This window comes from Gymnogyps californianus, chromosome 1 (assembly GCF_018139145.2).
Source record: "Gymnogyps californianus isolate 813 chromosome 1, ASM1813914v2, whole genome shotgun sequence".
Taxonomy (NCBI): domain Eukaryota; kingdom Metazoa; phylum Chordata; class Aves; order Accipitriformes; family Cathartidae; genus Gymnogyps; species Gymnogyps californianus.
In genome coordinates this window covers 46,554,889-46,577,308 of record NC_059471.1, presented here as the reverse complement: position 1 = coordinate 46,577,308, position 22,420 = coordinate 46,554,889, and the positions used below count along the sequence as shown (strand labels likewise).

The 22,420-nt window shown below is 34.6% G+C and overlaps 1 protein-coding gene across 1 annotated transcript in view; it reads left to right on the top strand.

Moving 5' to 3' along the window:
- MYCBP2 (MYC binding protein 2) overlaps positions 1–22,420 on the top strand; it is a 209,121-nt gene that overhangs the window by 90,674 nt on the left and 96,027 nt on the right. The window contains exons 21-36 of the mRNA XM_050907348.1: positions 1,419–1,623; positions 1,979–2,132; positions 4,594–4,766; positions 5,891–6,016; positions 6,115–6,242; positions 8,001–8,092; positions 9,116–9,250; positions 9,337–9,420; positions 10,646–10,742; positions 12,615–12,807; positions 13,431–13,705; positions 14,645–14,866; positions 16,571–16,762; positions 17,925–18,131; positions 18,898–19,029; positions 19,575–19,753. Coding sequence (XP_050763305.1) covers positions 1,419–1,623; positions 1,979–2,132; positions 4,594–4,766; positions 5,891–6,016; positions 6,115–6,242; positions 8,001–8,092; positions 9,116–9,250; positions 9,337–9,420; positions 10,646–10,742; positions 12,615–12,807; positions 13,431–13,705; positions 14,645–14,866; positions 16,571–16,762; positions 17,925–18,131; positions 18,898–19,029; positions 19,575–19,753 — 2,594 coding nt within the window. The remainder of the gene's footprint in view (positions 1–1,418; positions 1,624–1,978; positions 2,133–4,593; positions 4,767–5,890; positions 6,017–6,114; positions 6,243–8,000; positions 8,093–9,115; positions 9,251–9,336; positions 9,421–10,645; positions 10,743–12,614; positions 12,808–13,430; positions 13,706–14,644; positions 14,867–16,570; positions 16,763–17,924; positions 18,132–18,897; positions 19,030–19,574; positions 19,754–22,420) is intronic.

Below are 22,420 nucleotides of genomic sequence, written 5' to 3'. Positions count from 1 at the left end.
GAGTTCCCACTAATGTCCTTTTGGCAAAAGCTAGAGTATAGGTATTGAGCTATTTTTATATGCTTTAAAAACTATGTACTGCCAAACACAACAGGAGAGAAATTGCACCTTTTGAAATCTTTTTACAAAAAATAAAAAAAAAAAAAGGCGAAGACTGAAATTTTAGAAGTGGAAAATCATGTTTTGAATTAAAAGTGTGCCACAAGATGGCTCTTCGATTAGGTAATATTTTGTTGTTTTTCAGACTTTTAAGAGCTTTGATGTCCATGTATTTGTCAAAAGTGACTTGGGCACATAAAAGTTTAAGCTTTGTTGACTTGCAGTGAAACTTGGCTCCTGAAAAAACAAGTTCACTCTTAGAAATAGGATTTAAAAGCCTGTCTGTTGACTGAGGTTTTTTTCTTTTTCTAAAAGAAAAAATAAATTTAGACCATATTTAGACCCACCTGTTCTATGCATCTGGTTTTAATATTGTAATGCTTGAAAGTTTGTTGAAAGCTTCGTAAAGTCAAGACAGGCTCAAAAGCAAGCATGTTTCTTGAAAATGTCTTCACTAAGTTTACTTAACATACAGTATTATGTAGAAAGAGAGATGAGTAACATGCTGGACAGAGGGTATTTGCTGTACATGCCTGTTTTTTGTCCCTTACCATTTTAAATAAAAAGTTACCTTGACTTCATTAGCCTGCAATGAATTTCCTTTGCCTGAGTGAGATAGATGCAGTCTGAACAGGTTTATTGCAGCAGTTCTTACTACATACTTAGGTACAGTATAAGAACTGTTGGTTCATCTCTCAGTAACCTAGTACATAGGAGATAAGGCTTAGGTCTCCAGGTCAGGTTGTTAATGAGCATATGCAGAGGTGCTTGCTTAGGCACTTTATGCTCTTTTTAGCTCAAGTTTGATGTGCTAATCGATTTCTAGGTACTTTTAAGAGGTATTTGCTCTGTAAGACTTACAGTCCATATAGGTTCAGAAATGAGTGGAATTTAGACTGTCTGAATCTGAACGTAGATCCTTCATCCCCGCCCCGCCCCCCCCCCCCTTAATTCATTCCTTGTTTAGCACTGAAGTTATTCGGATATTGAGTATTGAAGAGGAATAATACTTTTATATTTGATTCTGAAGATGGAAAGGAGGGTTATCCATCATGGAGAGTTTGAGTTGTGTTAAAAAAAAAAAAAAGTTCACTCAAAAACCTAACCGAATAGGGAGGAAAATATCTGTCAATAACTTGTTCCTTGTATTTAAATGTGTAATGCTTCACTTAGAGTAGCCATTGCTTTTTGAAGTTAATTTTGTGGTAAACTATCTCTTCCAGATTACTGATTTTGTATGTTGAAACTATCGAAGTAACTTGTTCATCTTTGAGACTTATTGTTACTGTTACTTACTAATTCTTGCATTCTCTCTATAGAAAGGTCAGCTTGGTAGACCAATTCTGGATATGCCCTACTGGAATGCAAAACCAGCACCTATGCCTAATATAGGCTCTAAATATGGACGCAAAGCAACATGGATTGGAGCGAGTGGAGACCAGACTTTTCTCCGGATCGATGAAGCTCTCATTAATTCTCATGTGCTTGCTACATCAGAGATATTTGCAAGCAGGCATATAATAGGCAAGAACTCTTCTATAATATTTTAAATGCTTATAGAAGTATTGGAGAAAAAATAGCTTTGGTAACGCGAACAATAGAGGAGCAACAAGTCAAAAATGTGAATGGAGGGAATTAAAATATTTTGACTTTCTAGTTATACTGCAGATGGTGATCCTAGCTCCTTTAGAAATTAACTTTATTAAAAATAAGAATGTAAAAGTCTAAATTTTTCTTGCACTTAAATCTTACTACGGTTTATTTTTTGCTGTAGCAGTATATCTGTTCTTCCCTACTACATTAATGCTTCATGCATAGAAAATGCTATGTAATGAGTGGAGTCTTCATGTTTTTCTGCTCTTTTTGCTCCTTGATCTAGGTTTGGTACCAGCTTCAATATCAGAACCTCCTCCTTTTAAATGTCTTCTGATAAACAAAGTAGATGGCAGTTGCAAAACATTCAATGATTCTGAGCAGGAAGACCTTCAAGGTTCTGGTGTGTGTCTGGATCCTGTCTATGATGTTATTTGGAGGCAAGTGTGGATTATAGATATTAAAGTCATAGTATAGAAATCTTTTTTAAAATATTTTGGGAGGCTGGAGATTTGATTATGCTCATTTCTCTCATAAATGAAAAACAATTTTTAGTCATCCATGTATCTTTTTTCACATTTTTTGGATGATTTCTTCAAGTAAGCCCAAAACAAACATTTCTTGCCCGATTTTTTTTAATTTCTTTTCTTTTTTGCATCATTCTCGTTCCAGTCTCATGATGTTTGGGGGACCCCAATCTATTCTGCTTATTTACTCTTTTTATCCTTCCCTTACTTTTCTCCATCTACTTAACACTTCATTGAATAATTTTCTTGCCATATCCAGCTTCCACAACCTTGTGTCTTAAATCTTCATCCTTCTCTCAGGTATTAGTGGTTAAGACTTGAATAGGAGAAGGGGTGGAGTATTCTTTTCAGTTCTCACATGTTGGGAGGTCAAAATAAAGATACTTATTTAGATGACAGACATTCAAATTACGGTTGTATTTATTTCACATTCCTTGGGTGGTTGCTTTCAGTGGAGTCTTTGAGCAGGCGTTCTAAAACAGAATCGTAACGTATAATTCTTCTATAATGATTTAAAAGCTATGTTAGCCAGGATTTGGGAGAGAAATTTGAACTGTCATGTGAGTGCAAGTGATGGATGATGTTTAAACTGTTTGAAGACTTAGGCAAAACAAGAATAATCACTTACAGTTAGAATAAAGCAGGGAACCAGCTAGTCTGCATTCATCTGGAAAGATAGTATCATGTAGGATCATATCTTTAAAAGATCATTGTGTCCATAGGCTACTTGCATCCTACTTTGAATGTCTTCATCCAAAATTGAGATTCAAGAACTTAATAGCCGCTTAACATTAAAGTATGCGTATTTGCTAGGCGTGTTCCTGTATGACGTCTGAAGTTCCTTGGATGGCTGTAGTTCTGCATTGTGCACATCCCCAGGATTGTTTGAGTCTCATTAGCTAGGTACCAGTTCTTACTTAAATTATGCCGAGATTTGAAATAAGGAGTACTAGCACCCACATCCCTTAAAGCTCTCGGTCATGTTATTATCAGCATGATTAAACACACTGAAAGACTCAATTTGTGAAAAATGCAGTTATCGATGGCCATGGGAAAGCAGCAAGTTGCAGGGGAGAAAAGGTGATGACACTCAAATTGAAGTAGCACGCTAAAATGGTTATTCAGCTTGAGGAATTTCAAAGTCACATGTTAAAGATATTGTTATGGGTAAAAATGGGTTGAGGAGTTTTATTGTCTTGCAAAATTTTGGGGACTGTAGAACTAAACCTAGAGCTTAAATACTTAACTGAAGAATGGATTCTTGGTGTCTTTGCAGATTTACTTCTGTATTCCATTCTTATATCCCATTCTTGTTTACTAGAAAATATTAAAACAGTCTAAAGAAGAGACATGTTAAAGAATATGCATATTAGTAGTGAAGTATTTGGTATATTAATTATTATTTCTGGGCATTTTTATTCATGCCTATTTAAATGAAGGGGGCAGTTTCTCTGTACAGAGAGACAGCGTTCTTGATTACATAGATTTTAAAAATTTTCTTCACAGCTTTGTGACTTTTTCAGGTAGTAGTGAAATTCAAGTGGTTAAATAATTTTGTGTGTGTGTGTATAAACTGGCACATTGCTAACTCGTTGAAATCCTGAATACATATGGTGTCCTAAAATATTTTTAGTTAAAACTATTTCTTTCTCTGTTAGTTAGACCATCTTAGCCCCATTTGGATTTTTAGTACAGTGTACCAAGTGAAAATTCCTTTTGTGCCTATTCAGGTCACTCCCATAGGCCTATGTCTTCTAACTGTTTCTTCCTTTCACATCGTAATATCAAAGACTTCATTTTGTTCGTTTTCTTTTTCTCCATGTTAATCTATAGTATAGAAGGTCTTTGTATTCCCTTGTTTATGCTGCCCTTTTCTATAATCCCTTAAAAACTCATAAGGTGATGTTATCCATTTTTAAAAGCCCAAACAAAATATGTTGGATTTCTCAAGATCTTTTTGCTCTTATTTGAAGGTGAGTAACCCTTTTACTTTCACTTGGCTTCTTTATAATTTTTGAGCACATCTGCCATTATATCTAGTACTTTGCTAGTTACTTCATGCTTCTTAATAGATTATACCGTTTTAATATTTATAGGCTTTGAAAAGTGTCTAACATTTTCTGAAATTTGTAAACCTATGACTGTTTGACTTGAAGTACAATATGAATGTTTTTGTATCTTTCCATTTGCTAGTGTGTTAAGCTAGTAAAGTTTATATGTATTTGGTGTAACGATGTTCAATTTTAAGAGTTTGTACTAGCAGATCTACATTTTACATTAAATAGCTTATAAAATTTAATTATCAGTTAGATTTTTGTATTTTTTTTAGTAGGTAAAAAGGTTTTTTTTTTTACTCTGTTTTGTCTTGCTCTAGGTTTCGACCAAATGCTAGGGAACTGTGGAGTTACAATGCAGTAGTTGCCGATTCCAGACTTCCCTCAGCTCCAGACATGCAATCCCGGTGTAGTATTTTGAGTCCAGAACTTGCTCTACCAACAGGTTCCAAAGCTCTAACCACCAGATCTCATGCAGCTTTGCACATTCTAGGTATACATTTATAGTTGATGAGTCAGAAGCTTAGATGAAATAAAGAAACATTACTTAATGTATAAATGAAATGTAATCTAACAGCTTTCTGACTTTTTTGAGTTAAAATTCTATTTTGTAATCTTTCACCATTGCTCTTAACACTTATGATCTGGCTGATATGCATTAATTTTAATCAAAATAGTTATCTTCTGCCATCTTAATGATGCTAGAGGATTTTAGAGTTCTGATGGAACCTGCTACTAGAGGTCAGCATAATAAAGTAAGAGACCTTCCTAGATGATCTTTTTGGACAGTCTGCAGAATAAAGTCAGTACTGTTAAGTTAACCTGGAGTCTCCAAAAGACAGGACAAAAGTGCTCTTAAATAAGCTATTTTTATTTTAAAGTAAATGCAATATCTAAAATTAGAATTTACTCTTTGCAGTTTTGTATAATGGAGCACTAAGAGTAATATGATTTCCTTTTGTACTCTAAAAAGCCTACCAAAACAAAAAATAATCCCACTGTGTTCATGTATAAACTGGCCATATGCAACTATACCCAATGCTTCAAAGCACAGCTTTGGAAGTTATTTTAGCTCGCTTACTCACTGATCGTGATGAGTGATCAGTTCCTTGTCCTGCTCCCTTCATTGTGTGTTAGAGATGTGATAAATTTTAACTTGAACGGTATTTTTTTGTGTCAGAGTAAGGCATGTTAGGTACCCATGTATGTGAAACAAAATGCCTTTTGTGAAGGCTCTCAAATCTGCGCATAATTCAGTTACTGCTTCAACTCTTTATTGGTAATACAGGAAATGTAAAAAGGGGAAAAAAAAAAAAAGGAAGGCGTTGATGGCAATTTATTTACCATTGGAAAAGTTGCAAAGCAGATTTAATCACATTTCTTGGTTATTCTGGAAAATGAATAAATTAAATGAAATCAATTTTCAATAGCGAACTTTGAGATTCTACAGCAGTGACCCCTGACCTAATCAAAGCTATAATGATATTCAATAGCGTGTGTGTGGTTTAGGGACAAGACAGGTTGCTTTGATCTTTTTAACTAGTATTCATTTCCATTTCACTGATTATAATCAACAGTAAGAAATTTTGAGTTCTTTTTGGTTTTGCTTTCTTTTAGGTTGTCTTGATACTTTGGCTGCTATGCAGGACTTAAAAATGGGCGTGGCGAATACAGAAGAAGAGACTCAAGCAGTAATGAAAGTTTATTCTAAAGAAGACTATAGTGTTGTTAACAGATTTGAAAGTATGTGCACAGTAAAATTTTATAGCACAAGCTGATCAGGCTTGTGGAATAACGACTAAGATAGATTAACTGTATTTTTGTTGGGTTTTTTTCTGCAGGTCATGGAGGAGGCTGGGGTTATTCAGCCCACTCAGTAGAAGCTATTCGCTTCTGTGCTGATACGGATATTTTGTTAGGTGGTCTTGGTCTTTTTGGAGGTAGGGGTGAATACACTGCTAAAATAAAGGTAAGTTTTTTGGTTTTGTTTTAAACAATGTTATGTCTCAAAATCAGAACTTTAGAAATGCCACCTAAAACCATGATTACTTTTATTTCTTGATGAATAAGTGGTTTACTGTATATTAAAAGCATTAGTAGTAGAACTAGAAGAAGGCTTCTCAGTCAGAAGTAATGAACCTTATGCAGGTAAGGTGGGTTAAGTACAGATCTGAGAATTACTACTCTGAATTGTCAAGAATTGGCCCATTCTTACCTTCACTAAATGCTATGCCATCTTACAGGTGTCTTGAGCAGATATGGTAGTGGGTCGAATGGTTCTGTGATCTATTTACGCAAAGCTCAGAGGTCCAGCTGCAGAAAGTTAGTGTTGTGGGCTTCAAGTTAGAATCACGTCCTGTGTCAGGATACGTGAGGGACTGCTTCTTAAAAACAGAAAAAGAGTGCTTATCAGTAGCTGGAATTCCTTTGGGACCAGCTGAGCAATTTACTTCCCACTGTCCCTGCTACTTCTTTCTCAGGCTGCTCTCTGGATAGCTTCTCAGCTGGGATTCTTCAGCTGAGAGTGAATGGCACCAAACATACTTAACTGCGCTTTGTGCCAAATGTAAGGATGGTTAGGGCTGGAGCCTGTGCGCTGATTTTGAATAAATAAATAAATAAACCTGGCTTTGGATAAAAAAGCTTACATAAACACACAGTGTGATGACAGAACTCTGGTTTCTGATAAGTAGCTTCTATTCCTGCATTTAATAAAGATTTCAGAAACTCCCTGAAAGACATTGTAAATGAAGGATCTAATATCTGTCTGAGATTTATGTTAGATGTGTATATTCGGAATATGTTATTGTTGTTACTTGTCATTTAGTGGGTTATTGAGTTTTCTTTTTCTATTTTCAGATAAGTAGGTATTAAGGTTTGTTTTAGGGAAATGGATGGCATGTGCTTAGCAGTAACATTTGCATAAGACAACAGGAGATCCAAAATAAGTAATTGTACTTTATTCTAGTTTAACACGACTGAGAATTGCAAATGATTAAGGAAAGCCAAGAAACTTAACAAAAAAAAAGCATGACTAATGTTTAAATACTAAAGGTAGTAACGCCATGAAAGCACTGTAGTGTAATTTTTTCAGTTTGTTTCTGGTTGTCTAGGATTAGCTTATAGCCAAGATAAGATTTGCCAGTCCTACCACAGATAAACTGTGTATTAAATAGGTGTTTGCAAGAGTCATAGACATGTATTGTAGTCCTTTTTCAAACTCATCAAACTGTAGAAATTATTTTTGACTGAGTAAGAAACCCAAGTTCTTTTGAAAAAGTTATCATCTGTCCTAGTCACCAAATGTTTATGACGCTATTGACTAGCTCTGCTAAACAGTCAAGCTGTCCCTTTCCAGAGAAGTTGAGTATATCTTCAGTGCATTTCGATCTGTGACAGAAAGTGTGCACCTTCTGCCCAACTTTGCCTTTTTAGATGGTCTGCATTTGACTTGCCTGCAAGATTTAGGGAGTTTCTCCACTTAAGAATATATCTGGGCATAAGGCTGGGAGGTCAGTGTCAATTGCTATTTTTTAACAGTTAATGATATTACAAAATCCTGATTTCCAGATGGGAATTTGCCTGTCAGTGGTAGTAACTAGCTATTATTTTTGGGAAGGGGAAAGAATAGTAATAGACAGTTTCCAGATTGCCAGGCAGGAAAAAGCGGTATTCTGAGGTTTCTGACACCTAAGACGTATTTTTACCTTTTTTCTTACTCCACCAGTTGTTTGAATTGGGTCCAGATGGGGGAGACCATGAGACTGATGGAGACCTTCTTGCTGAAACAGATGTCTTAGCATATGATTGTGCTGCTAGGTAAGATGTTTTCCTTACCTACTTCTTGATCTTTATTTTTACTTTCTTCATACACATTTTAAAATCACTTTACATATCAACAGAGATGATCTGCGTCATTAGAAGTTTGTAGCAAGTGATGTAAAACTTACACTCAAACAAAGTGTGTTGGATAAAGTAGTAAAACACCAAAGATCTCACCAAGCCATTATGGTACTAAATTAAAAGAAGGAAAAATCATCTCACACTTGCTCTTGTATAAATCAAGGACAAATCCCATATTCCTGAGATGAGAAGACAAAACGTTCAAGCAGCTCTTTTGAATACTTCTATACGAAGGATGCTTTCAAGCACAAATGGGTATTTGCATTAAACAACTCATCATTAAACTTATTGCAAAACGAAATTATCATAACCAAAAGAAGGGTTATTGTGCTTCAGCTTGTTAGAATACAAGCAGTTATTGCTTGAAAGATTTTGTACATATGGATGGGGTTAGACATGTTTTAGCTGCTTTTTCATTCCCTTTTATGAAATAATTTAGCATTCAAATCATCCATGACTAATTCTTTTAGGGTAAATTCTTATGTATCTATACCCCTAAATATATATTCTATTACTTTCTTAAATATTCCTGTGTAATTCTTAAGAATTTCTGCATAAGGTCTTGGCATTTACAAAAAATTTCTGAAATTGAGTTAAAAGAATATAATTAATATTTGCAGTATTTTGTATTAAATGTAATTGGGTTTGTGCATGTTAATTTAACTTAATCTATCCTTACTCTGTTTGGCATTTGATACCTGATTGTTTCAAAATGCAAGATCAAGCTAGACTTAGGCATTTGTAAGTCCTTCTGAATTATTTTCTTAATTACTACAATATTTTTCAATGAAATATTCTAAAATTTTGAATATAGATACTTGAGATTAATAATTTAATTCCATTAATTTTTTATTTTCTTTTATAAGCAGGGTGTAATTTGTTAAAGATTAATGTAAAAACTAATTCACACCTATCTTTTTCAAAATTTACTTCTCCCAGAGAGAAGTATGCAATGATGTTTGATGAACCAGTACTCCTACAAGCTGGCTGGTGGTATGTAGCCTGGGCAAGAGTGTCAGGACCTAGCAGTGATTGTGGATCTCATGGACAGGCCTCTATTACTACAGATGATGGGTATATTTTTTTTTTTCTGTATTTTTTTAATGCAAAAGAAGAGATCTAATATTACTTGAATAATAATTGGATTATTTCTCTTTCAGTGTTGTATTTCAGTTTAAAAGTTCCAAGAAATCAAATAATGGTACAGATGTTAATGCAGGGCAGATCCCGCAGTTACTATACAGGTAATATTTTGCCCTTTATTTGGAACAATTTATTGACATGTTTTTTAAACAGAAGCACTGTTGAAGTAAGCATATGTGTCATGAAATTATTATTGTATTAAGCTAAGGAAATCAGTACCTGAAAAATGTAGGGAAAACTTAGTGTCTTTGAAAAAAGTAATAAATCCATTATACCAACATTTATTTCTTTGCAGTTTTTCTTGCAGTCATTCTTCACATATTATGTTCTGAGACTCTCATTGAGTTCTGTAGAGCCTCATGATTTCATCTAACAAGCTTCATTTTTTTTTGCTAGTTGGGAAGTATTCTATTTACTTCCTCAGTTTAGGAGCAGTGTACTATCAAACAGATTATTTTAATGAAGAAAAAAACCACAACAAATTGTGCTTTACAATAAGTTACCATAAATTTATTATTCCCATGATAATTGTTATTTAACTGTTTTAAAAAGCAAGAACTCTTTCACTGTATTGCTAATATATTTTTCAGATTTCCTCAGATGTATACAAGATATGATTTTTATTTTTTTTAATATATATATATATTTCCCCCCCGCCCCCACGTTGATTCTGAAGCTTGGAATTTCTTCATACCAATTCTCTTGCTATGTCCTTTCTAAGCATGTCCTTTTCAGGGTCCCTTATTAGAACAGCTCCCTCATGCCGGTAAGCTTTGTGTCCATAGACCCCTATCTCTCCAGAGGAAGGTTTCACTTTGACTGATGCACATAAAGTCCTGGCATTAACCTGTTAATCGTTTGGGTGATTTCTATGGAGAGATAGCCAAAGACAAACAAGCCTTGGGGCCTCTGAAGGAAGGATATGGCTGAAGAACCATGAGTGGCACAAAAGGAGAGGTGCTGCAGTAACAGATGCTGCCTGTTTTTTACCTCCACAAAACTAGTGTTCTTTAAGGAATAACATTTCTAGTCTTAAAAATGTCATCTGACGAAATACAGTAAGTACTTGTAATAATTTCATATGTAATTAAATCTTGACTTTATTATCAATTGTTACAATTCGGGCAGTTGAACAGAGTTCAAGATATTTGATTACTGGTCTAGAATGATTAGGAACTGGAGGAAGTTATGCTGAAATTGAACATTTTTCGGATAATTACCTTAAACTTTTCTTCCGCTTTTGTTCCACTTGAACAATACAAACAGTAAAAACTGCTAAAAGTAAAAAGTGCAGATTTCAAGTCAGTTCTTAAATTGTTCTTCCAGGCTGCCAACAAGTGATGGCAGTGCATCCAAAGGAAAACAGCAAACCAGTGAACCTGTGCATATTTTAAAGAGATCTTTTGCCAGAACTGTCTCAGTGGTGAGTATTATCAAGAATCTTCTGTGTTTCCTGCAAGTTCACTCATACTTAGAAAACTGAAAGACATACATGTGGAAATAACTAATGATTTTTTTTTTCTGTCTGCTTTATCAAGCAGAAGTTAGGTGCACTGATATATAGAATATTGTATTTTTTTACTTTTTCTGAAGATTTCAGATGTAAACTTAAAGCTAAGCTAAGGTTGGTATTGACCTGAGGATGAGGGCCTAGAAATGCATTTGTTTACAAGGTTGAGCTACTTAGTTTTGGGATTTTTTAGGGGGGTGTGGGGTTGAGTTCGTACTTACTGGTTGTGTTCAACATACAAGCCTTAGTCCCTGACAAGAAATTAATATTAGCAGGCTTTTTAGAGTTTTGAGGGAGCTTTACTATATGCTCTCTTCCATGGCTTTTAAATTACTGTTCTTAATTAGTCATTGGTGAGATTCATCTTCCCCTTGGATGTATTCCAATATACATTGAGGACCAGATAGCATTTAATTAAACTTTGATAAGCTGAAGTAAGGAGTATTAATAGGCACAGTGAACTGCAACTATTAATAGAAGATACTCTGCAGTTCTTCACACTACAAGGAGATTAGTCAAATTTTGAGGAATACTGCATTAAGTTGAAATGCAATATTACCATGCAGGATAAGGCCAATTGCATCTTCATGTTTTTGAAGTACAGTCCCCTCCTTATCTGTTACAAGCAATGATTATTTTATTTTCAGTTCCGTCCTGGTTTATATTTTATACTGCATTACATGTACCATCAGTGTTCTCAACTGATAGTTACATTGAAGTTATTGCCTCCATATGGACACTGGCAGTCCAATTTTCTTTACCAGCTTGCTTTCTCTCATTTATGTATTCTCCATTTCTTCAGTATTCTCTAATGATCAGGATGATCTTCTCCTGTTCAGGTTTCTTCTAGAAATGTATTGTCTCCATGATTTGCATTTTTAGTAATCATATTATCAACGTATTAATAGCTACTCTTAATATATGTTTGCTTAAAAATACTTGTATTAAGCTATGAACTCCTATGGCTTTTAATATTTCACATTGTATCCTCCCTCTTTGTTATCTTGCTGCTGTTATCCCTCACCATGAATCTGAATTGGGATAAGAGGAGAGTTTTGGCTTTCTGGAGCATTAGGCATTTTATAACTAACTTTGAACAATCAGCTTGATTGTTGCAGCTTGAAGGTATACCTGCAGCTTGAAGGTATTTGATACCAAATACTTGTAGTTTGCCTTCTGAGGTGCAACTTTATGAAACTATCAACCACATTTAATAATAGTAGAAACAAATTTTTGGACAAACAAAACTTTTTAAATCCTCAAATTTCTTGTGGACTATTATGTGCTTCTGTTGAACTTTGAAATACTGTAAATGTGATATGGTTCCCATGATCTTGCAGATCATAACTGTTTAAAAACAAAGCAAAGACAGCCCTGATAAGTCTTGACTATTATGACATGAATGTATTCTGTTAAAAGTGTAGGTATTATGCTATTGATAAGCAGAGGAAGCAAGTAAAATTTACTGAAAAATCTGTATTACAGGTGAATACAGTTGTTTTTAAATAACTGAGGCTTCCACACACATAATATTATAACATATGTTATAAACTGCTTTTAGCATGGTATTACAGTGAAGTGTTCCCTAAATTCTCAGTGCTCTTTTTTATTCTCAAGCAAATAGGATTTGTGTGTTGTATGGTAGATGTGTATAGACATAAATATGTTTTCATAATAAACGTGGGTATGGATGCTATTTGCTTTTCATCTTATACTGATGCTGAAAGTTCATTTTTTGTTTCTAACACAAAATCTGTCTTCTGTATCCTTCATACCCTGAAATAGGAATGCTTTGAATCTTTATTGAGCATTCTTCACTGGAGCTGGACAACACTGGTGCTGGGAGTTGAAGAACTTCGTGGACTTAAAGGATTCCAATACACTGCTACTCTTTTGGATTTAGAAAGGTTACGTTTTGTGGGCACTTGCTGCCTGAGGTTGCTGAGGGTCTACACCTGTGAAATATATCCAATATCAGGTATTCCTCTTAATTCACTTGTTCCGTATTTATCAGCAAATAATAATCTACAGGACATTCAAAATTTGATTTAAGTATTCATGTAGGATATGCTGTAAGATGAAATTGTTTATACAGGTGGTTTTATTGGAGCAATTAAAAGACTTTCTGTCAGAAATGGGATATTTGCAATTATCTGCATAACCAAGCATCCAACACCACATGTTTACGCTGTAACTTGTGTGTATTTTAAAGTTAATCTCTTGTTTGGCTTGACAGTTGAGGAGTTCTGGACTATTTGTATCTTCTTTTTTCCCATTTCTGTACATAGTAGCTGCTTTGGTGTTGAGCACAATTTAAATTTGAAAGACAGTATCTGTTTCTCATGCCTGTAGTTTAACAACGCTCATATTAAAATGCAGTATATATTATGAAAGACCAGAAAATTGGAAGTTTCCTGATGTTCAGGTTTCTTCGCTGTAGTTTAACACCTTTCACTGTTTTCCTTTTGAAATTAACTTCTCTGAATATAGATGCATCAATGTTGCTAAATTCTAGTTGTTTTATTTGCATGTAAAATGTGCATTTTAATATGAAAATGTTCCATTTATTGTACATTTGACACTCCTCTTTGTGTAACCTAGCTACAGCTAAGGCAGTTGTAGAAGAAACCAGCAAACTAGCAGATTGCATTGGAAAAACTAGGACCTTGCTGAGAAAAATTTTATCTGAAGGAGTTGATCATTGCATGGTGAAGTTGGACAACGATCCACAAGGATATCTCAGTCAGCCTCTCAGTCTTTTAGAAGCTGTTCTTCAGGAGTGCCACAATACATTCACAGCTTGCTTTCATTCGTTTTATCCAACACCGGCTCTCCAGTGGGCATGTCTTTGTGACTTGCTGAATTGTTTGGACCAGGTACATTAAAATGGCACAAGTAAATATTACACCTTAGCTTGCCCTTTTGCTCAAAGAGAAGCCAAGCAGTATTTAAAACCTTTATTCCTTTTTTGTGTTTATCCTGGTTTGCAACTTGAATTCTGCTGTGGGTTGTTTTTTTTAATAATTGGGTTTTGGTTTAGTTGTTTTTTTTAAAAAGTGTCCAAGTTCAACAAGAGCCTAGGAACTTCTGTCTCTCTCTGGGACAGTGAAGAAAATGTGTGGTGCTGGTAACTGTCAGCACCTGCTTTTTCAGTGTTGAGGCCATGCCTTATATCTGATTACTCTTGCTGCACGTTGCTTAGGAGCATACATGTGGCATTTTTTGTACTCATCACTAATACTTGAGTAATTTCTCATTATTAAATATTACAACAGTGCTCTGATCCAGCAAAGTACATGGGAAACTGGCAATATTATTCTATAATCAACAACTTTCTTCTAAGTATCTTGCTTATTGTGAATGAGCATCCCACATCTAAACAGTGTAGTTGCTTGCTTTGATTGCAGTGAGATGTAAACAATTTGCTTCTTTGCATGAAAAGTCATTTAGCATATAAAAATTGAAAGAAGAATCAGTTCTTTACTATATAATTCTAATTAAATTGGTTGATTAATTATAATAAGTGCTTTGTCTTCAAAGGGTGCCATGATTTCAAAAGTAATTTTAAATGGGTTTATTATTTTAAAACATGTCAACCAACAAGATTTAATTACTCCAATTTAAAAGATCTAAATGGAAGCTCCTGAGAGAAGATAATGTAAAATTCACAGGAAAGCTAACAGTAAATGAAATTCTTTCTCTAAATTAATTTTATAATTACTATAAAACTGGAAAGTTCCTTTCAAAAGTAGTTTCTCCCTCATTTACTCTGAATGCAACGGTGCCATTCTATTAATTTCTTTTTATGTTTTTAGGACATTCAGGAAGCAAACTTCAAAACCTCCAGTAGCCGGCTTCTTGCTGCTGTTATGTCTGCTCTCTGCCATACTTCAGTAAAACTGACCTCTATCTTTCCGATTGCTTATGATGGAGAGGCGTTGCTGCGATCAATGGTTAAACAAGTCAGCACTGAGAATGACTCTGCTCTGGCCCATCGTTTTCCTCTTTTGGTTGCACACATGGAAAAACTTAGTCAGGTTAGGATATATTCTAAAAATCTCACAACTTGTTTTACTTTACAACAAAAAGCAGTTATGTAAGTTGAAGTTTTAGCTTTATAAGGATGTAGCTGAATTTGCCTGAGTGTTTTCTTTCTAAAAGGCTTTTTTCAGAAACTTATTATTTTATCCAGTTTTCATCTTTTGGTCTGAAATATTCCAATTATTTCTTGTTTGGAGAATGTCTGAGCAAAAGTTATTCTTATTTATTTTGGAATATTAAATTGGCAGAAATACAGTTTGGAATTGTCTTCCGTTGCATAGTGTTTCCTGCAACAGTTTTTCAGCTTTTCACATCATCACAAGAATGAACATGTGGATAGATTCAGTGTTTCAAGGAAGAGTCAACACAGCTTTGGTAATAAAAAGTCATGTCTCAAACTGGAGTTTTTAAAGGAGTCAACAAGCAGGTGGACAAGGGAAGCCTAGTTCATATAGTTCTATCAAAGGTTATTAAACAATTTCCTAATCAAGGGCTCTCAAATGCTGTGTTTTTGCAGTTCTGTTATTCCAGAATAGATTTACAGGAATGAAAAAGGTAAAGATGATAATCAAAGATATGGCACTACTAAACGGTATTCTTCACTTTAGAAGGCAAGAGGGGTATGATCTTATGAAATTATGAATGATGCATGAAAGGTAAATAAAGGATAATTGTTGAGTCTTCCAATACCAAAAGTTTTGAGCAACCAGAGACCTTGGCAAAAGGTAAGTTCAGCAATCAGAAGATTGCTGTTCTTCATAAAATACACAGTTAAGCTGTGCAACATATTCCTGCAGGCCATTATTATGCTAAAAGCTTTCACAGACTTAGAAAGCATCTGCACAAATCAATGAAGAAAAAAAATCACCAAAAGCTATTAAATGCAAAGATAATATTTCTGTCTTGGGTACAGCTGCCTCTTAACTGCTAAAGATAGAAAGAGTTCTGTGCAGGTATCTGTACAGGTTTGCTTGACCTGATTGTCTTCCCTATCTGTTCACTACTTGGATATTTTGGGGAGACAAAATGGTGAGAAAGACAACCCTTTGATTTGCATCAGTAGAGCTGATTTTATTTTTCCTTATTGGGAATGACTTTCAGTATGGATAACTGTTTTGAAAAATAGTGGGTGTCACTGCTAAGTAGAAGACACAGTAGATGTCTAAGCTTAGATTTGTTTCACAGTCTTCATTCAGTAAAGAACAACTGGTTTTATTAGAATCCCACCACTGGTTTTACCTTACCTGTTTGCATAGAAAATTCTCTTTGCTAACATGAAAGCCAAAAAGCTTCTGAGTTTCCTTTTAGACAACGGAGAAGAAAATGACCTGAAGAGTTCCATAGGTAGCTATATATCTGTTGTATTCTAACATATGCTTATAGATAGTATTGGCAAGGAGGGCTGTAAGAAAAGCTCTCTCCTTATAAGGATACCTATATATCATTCCAATGCAATAAACAAAGTCGATGCCACCTCATTCTGGAAATTAAAAATATTAATCAGGTTTTGACAAAGGAATATATACTATGATAGCTTTGAGAATTTTTAATTTTATTTTTTTTTACCCTCTAGACGTTTCTTATTTTTAAGAAGTCACAGATTTTTCAATTACCTAATGCTTATAATGTGTGAAAATCAATGTGGGGTTTTTTTTTAAGTAAGAACAATGTCATTTGTCATTTTTCTCTTCATAATGCAGAGCGAAGAAAATGTTTCAGGGATGACAAGCTTTCGGGAGGTGCTGGAAAAGATGTTGGTCATTGTTGTTTTACCAGTACGGAACAGCCTTAGAAGAGAAAATGAACTTTTCTCTTCACATCTGGTTTCTAATACCTGTGGGTTGCTTGCTAGTATTGTGAGTGAGCTTACAGCATCGGCATTAGGATCTGAGGTAAAGCTTCTGTCATTACTAGAAGTCTTTCAGGACAAGTATATTATGAATGTGATAGAGGCTGTGGCAGGAATTGTATAGGTGTGCAGATCTTTCACAGATGCTGGAATTCTCAGTCCTCAGTAGCTTTCAGATATTTAACATAAATTTAAAAGCATGTATTCACTGTATTAGGGAAGTACTGTTGATAATTAGCTACTTCATTATGGCTGCAGAATACTTCAAATTGTTTACAAAATGGCAATTTTTTTTGAGTGCTTCTCTTTTTCCATGCATGTCTCTGCATGTATACACTCAAAATATATTTGTTTGATGCTCACTGGAGGCAGGGCCACATACCTGAGCATCTCTGTGTCTCTCATGGTATCATGGGTGCCTCATGTTCTAATCCTATCTGCTTTTGATTATGGGTCAGAATTTATAACGTTTTTTGTTTATGCATTGTGTCTTCCTCCTTTATATGTAAGATAATCCTTACACATACCTTCCTTTATATATTCAATATTATATATGTACTATATTTGTCTATATCATTAGACTTTTTCCAGTTTATTTGCTTTGCATTTGAAATTCAGAGTGGTACTGCGTTCAACTTCTCAAAATCCAGAGATTCATAATCACACACAGAAGTTCCCTTTCATGAGGCTATAACATCGTTAAATGATGGAAATGTATTTGATTTTATTAAAGAGAAGTCACTGTCTCTGTACTATCAGCAGACTTTTTTCACAGAAAGAACTGAGCTTTTGATAGCATCTTGATTAAAGATGTTTTTACTATTACGTAAGATCTGTATCTGTCCTCTCTTACTCTTGACCTTACCTAAGGCAGAAATACCTAGCTCTTCTTGAAGCACAGTTAAGCTATATGTTGTGCTAATTCATCCTATAAAATATATATTTAAATACTTGAAAAAAATAGGAATCGGATTCCTAATTATTCCTAGTTAATTCCCAGTTACCAGAAATTATATTTACTTTTTTCTTTTTAGTTGATACTGAATAGAAGACCCAGTAGTGGCATCTTCTATGTTTTATCAGTTGACTTTTAAAATTTACCCAGTTGAAAATCTGGTAATTTAATTCACTTAACTTTAATTAAGCAAAGTTGTCTAACATTTAGCGGTTAATTTTTTCTGGTGATTGTATTTAACTTTCTACAGGTTGATGGGCTGAACTCTCTCCACTCTGTCAAATCCACTCCAAACCGATTCACTAAAACAAGTCAGGGAAGAAGCTGGAATACTGGGAATGGATCCCCTGATGCAATATGTTTCTCTGTCGACAAACCTGGTGTAGTTGTAGTAGGATTTTCTGTTTATGGTGGAGGAGGAATTCATGAATATGAGTTGGAGGTATTAGTTGATGATGTAAGTACTGCATTTGAGAAAACAATTTGAACAAAAGTAACCTCAGAGTTTTTCATAATATGTTTTACAAAGTAATATTGTAATATTGTTATAAAGTCCAGGCTACCAGTAAAACAGTGCACTGGTAGTAGGGTTTTTTGGTTTGCTTGTGGTGGTGATTTTTGTGGTATTGCAAGCTACATACCATATCCAGTAGTGTCCTTATCTTGGTTATGGTCTTGAAGTCTTACTTTATTACAAATAATATTTGAAGTATAGTGGGCTTTTCACTTCCTGGAGCTAAATAGTACCAGTTATCTCTCTGCAAACTGTGAAGGAAATAGTGAAATAAAGGAGACCAAGTTAAAACATTTTAAACCAAAAATTGAAGACAGAGGTAGCCTACCAGCGTGGTCAGGCTGTAGCTACAGATGTTTCATGTGTTGTTGAAGTACTCTCTTAGAAGAAGCATAAAACTGTATTGTGTGTTCTTGTAATGAATAAAAACCTCTGTTCTTTTACACCCAGTTGTTTACTTTAACCAACTGTTCTAATCCCTTCCAAAGGGCAAGCATAGGTTGCTATGGGAAATTAACCTCTCTGCTCACTAATTTCCTTTTTAGCAGAAAGGCTTTGCTGTTGACTCTGAACAGGTGTTTCAGCTTTGTTTTATTTGTAATGCTGTGTGTAACAATTTATGCAGGAAAACATAACTTGCACAATTGTGTGAATGTGTCATGTATTTACATTATAAATGTATTAAAATGACTTTGTTTCTTTGAATCAGAGTGATCATACTGGAGATTCAACTCATTCTCATAGATGGACATCTTTAGAGTTGGTTAAAGGGACTTACACCACAGATGATTCTCCCAGTGACATAGCTGAAATCAGACTTGACAAAGTCGTGCCACTGAAGGTAAATAAAAGAAGTGCACATCTGTAGGTTTCATATGACTTCTTTAGATAACAAAAATCAGAACGTTCAATGTAAATTGTTTTTTGTGTACACATTTACAAGTTGATCTTGATATGTTTGCTTTATAAAGTCTCAGTTTCACCCTGTAACTGAAAAGTTCAAATCCTGGCAGCAAAAAGAAATTAAATCTTAATTTTTGTAACAGCATAAGATAGATTGTGATTGCTTAGTAATTTTAGAATATTATTGAATGTGAAACGTTTTTGTGTGCAATTTGGTAGCTAATTTTCTTGGGTACCTGGTCACTCTTCAAGTAATTAGTAGTAATATTTTACTTAAGTTATGGTCCATAATTTGGGAATACGGAACAGCTTTGACTTTTGTTCAATGCTGGATCTTTTTCAGTTAATTTCTTTTGTAAAGTGTTTTGAAGGACTTTTCAGACTCTCCAGTATTAATGTAAAATAATAGCTTTCGTAATACCATGAAGCCTAACTTACAAACTTGTTTTATACTGTGTACTATTTTTGGCTCTCCTTTTTAAGGAAAATGTGAAATACGCAGTTCGTTTGAGGAATTATGGAAGCCGGACTGCCAATGGAGATGGAGGAATGACCACAGTTCAGTGTCCAGATGGTGTAACATTTACATTTAGTACATGTAGTCTGAGCAGTAATGGCACAAACCAAACGCGAGGACAAATTCCACAGATTCTTTATTACAGGTTCGTGTGTTGTCATGATCCATTTCTAAGAAAAGTGAATAAAACCCTCATAGTGCTATTATACCACATCTGTTTTTGAGAAGTAACAGAAATAAATACATCTGGAGTGTGTTTAAGGAAAGAGCTTCTTTAACAGTGGTATTGTGTTCTTCCAGTGTAGTTTCAGACTTAAGTTGTTTAGTGAAGACAGTTTTTGGGACACCAGTTGTTACTGGTGCCTCCTCCAGTCTTGTTTTAGGTTCTCTTTCTTTTGACTTGGCAAATAATGTGATGGTTGACCTCTATTACAAGGTCCATTGTCTACTACTTTAAAGCTGTAATATGGGGGACTGGTAAGATGCACTACTTCAATCTCTGTTTTTTTCTATAACCTAAGAGATTTTTGAGAGACTACTCACTGGAATGTTTCTCTCTCTGATTTCGTTCAGTTCCTTCCTCTGCTGCCAGAAAGGATTGCATCATGTAGTGAAGCAAGGTCTGTTTATATAGGAACTGTCTCCTCTCTTACTGTAGAGTTCAAAGGTATAAAAAGAGAAATTGCAACTGCCCGAAGAAAATCAGCTGAAACATCTGACTGTCCTGCAGGGAAGCTTTATTTTAGCTTTTCAGGATGATAGTAGGAATTCACTTAAGGTAATGCTTTTGCAGAAAGCATTGCTTTCCTTTTTGAGGTGCTTACCCTGATATGTATGAAGACATGATTCTCAAAATGTGTCACGCCTTTTACTCAAATCTCAATTTTTGTCATAAAAGGCTGATCAACAGTAGATCCAAGGAATAAAAGGAGCAAGGAATAGTAATTTACTTTGATATTTAATTATGTGTGAGATATACCTACCTAATAAAAGATGAAGAGGATAAAATAAGTAATGCTACAACAAGTGATGTATTTTGGACTAATAGTCACAAGAACATGTTGCTCTTAAGAAAGTTTTAAAGGAGCTAAAATATGAAGAAATAAAGTTGCCAGCAAAATTATTGTAACAGTATATTTCAAGATACAGGCTAGTTCTAAACTTTTTTAAAACATGAGATTGGCTGTACTCGAAGACCCAGCTTGTCAGTAGTAACAGTAATTGTTTATCAAAGAATGGAATTACAGTGGTGCATATCATGATACTTTTGTTGATTTAGTCTCCTGGAATCTTGGACAACTGTGTTTAGGGAATTCCTCCAGCATTAGGAGGGATTTTATTATGAAGTGTCATAATCATGAAGTATCATATTATATAAAAAGGAGGAAAGAAGACAAGGAAGACATTTATTCCCACTCCTGTTTCTGCTTCTATATAAGCAAAAGAGGGAATAAAGGACAAATAACAATTTCTTTGATTTCAGAAAAGCAAAATACATAAAACTTCAGTAAATGGAAGCTGTAAGGCATTCTAACTTAATGATAAGCTAATGTATGGCAAAAAACCACACCAAAGTGCTGTCTTCAGATCCGAACAGTCTCAGTTTTTTTTGTTTCAACTGTGATAAAATTCTAAGAAGCTTTTGAAGGACCATAATGGCACAACTCAGAACTGCTACAGAATAAATTAAGTTTTGTTTGGAAAATTTGCAGACTGCTGCCTGTAATCACAATGTCTTTTGAAGTTTGCTTGGACAACAGAAACTTAAATGTTATCTGATGGATGACTATAGTTATGGACCTGGTCAATTTGAGGGTTCCCAGTTTGATATATAATGACTTCAGGTTTTGATTTGTCTACAGTAAAGGAACAAATGTTCAGTCAGCTATTATAGAACAGAGGTTGTAAGATTCACGCTCGATTTTGTTTGAAGAATGCTCAAATACAAGTAGAATTATTGCTTATGCAAATGCCAAGAAAGGCCATACCAAAAGAAGTGTGTTAATGCACTTCTGATAAGGGCAGAAATGTTTTGGAAGGATTTGTTGGAAAAGTACCCAGTTGCAATTGCACCCACTGTCAGTCATTAATAGATTCCAATTAAAAAGGCTTGAGGCTGACAGTAAAACTGCAATTCTAGGACACATTGACAAAAAAAAAAAAAAAAATCTTTTTGTAAGAGTGGTTAATTTAAGTCATAGAGAAGGATAGGTATCCTTGTTGTGCACTGAACTGCTCCCAGTAAAGTTTTTGAGCATTCTGAGGTGCCAGTTCTGGAATCTTAATGTTCTGGAATAATGTTTTGAAAGATCAGATCTTTCTGGACAAACATAAGAAATCCAGAAGAGGATGGGAAATTTTGTTTTACATGTAGACTAAGTGATTTCGGTTGTCTATGCCAAGGCTTAATCACCATCATATTGAGGGCTTGAATTAGTTTATAATTATCATTTGACTGCTTTGAAAAAGCAAATCAAACCAGAATTTTTATATACCTTATTGAAATAGTTTTGTGCATAATGTTGTTTAGGAGAACCTAATTTGACATACAGACTGGATTTCAAAGAAAAAATTGTTTGTCAAGGGTAAGTCTAAGATTGTATTTCAAAACCAAAATTAATCTTTAGAATAGGGAGGGAGAATATTTTTCCCTGTTATGATACAGCAGAAATATCCATTGAAAGAGTTTTACTTGTTTCTGTGACGCATTTAGTATTATTCTGTTTTTATCAAGATAGGTGATTGGGCTTGGAAGAGCATAGGAATTAATAACATTTCTGTGATTTGAAAGGCATCTAGTCAAAAGAAACGT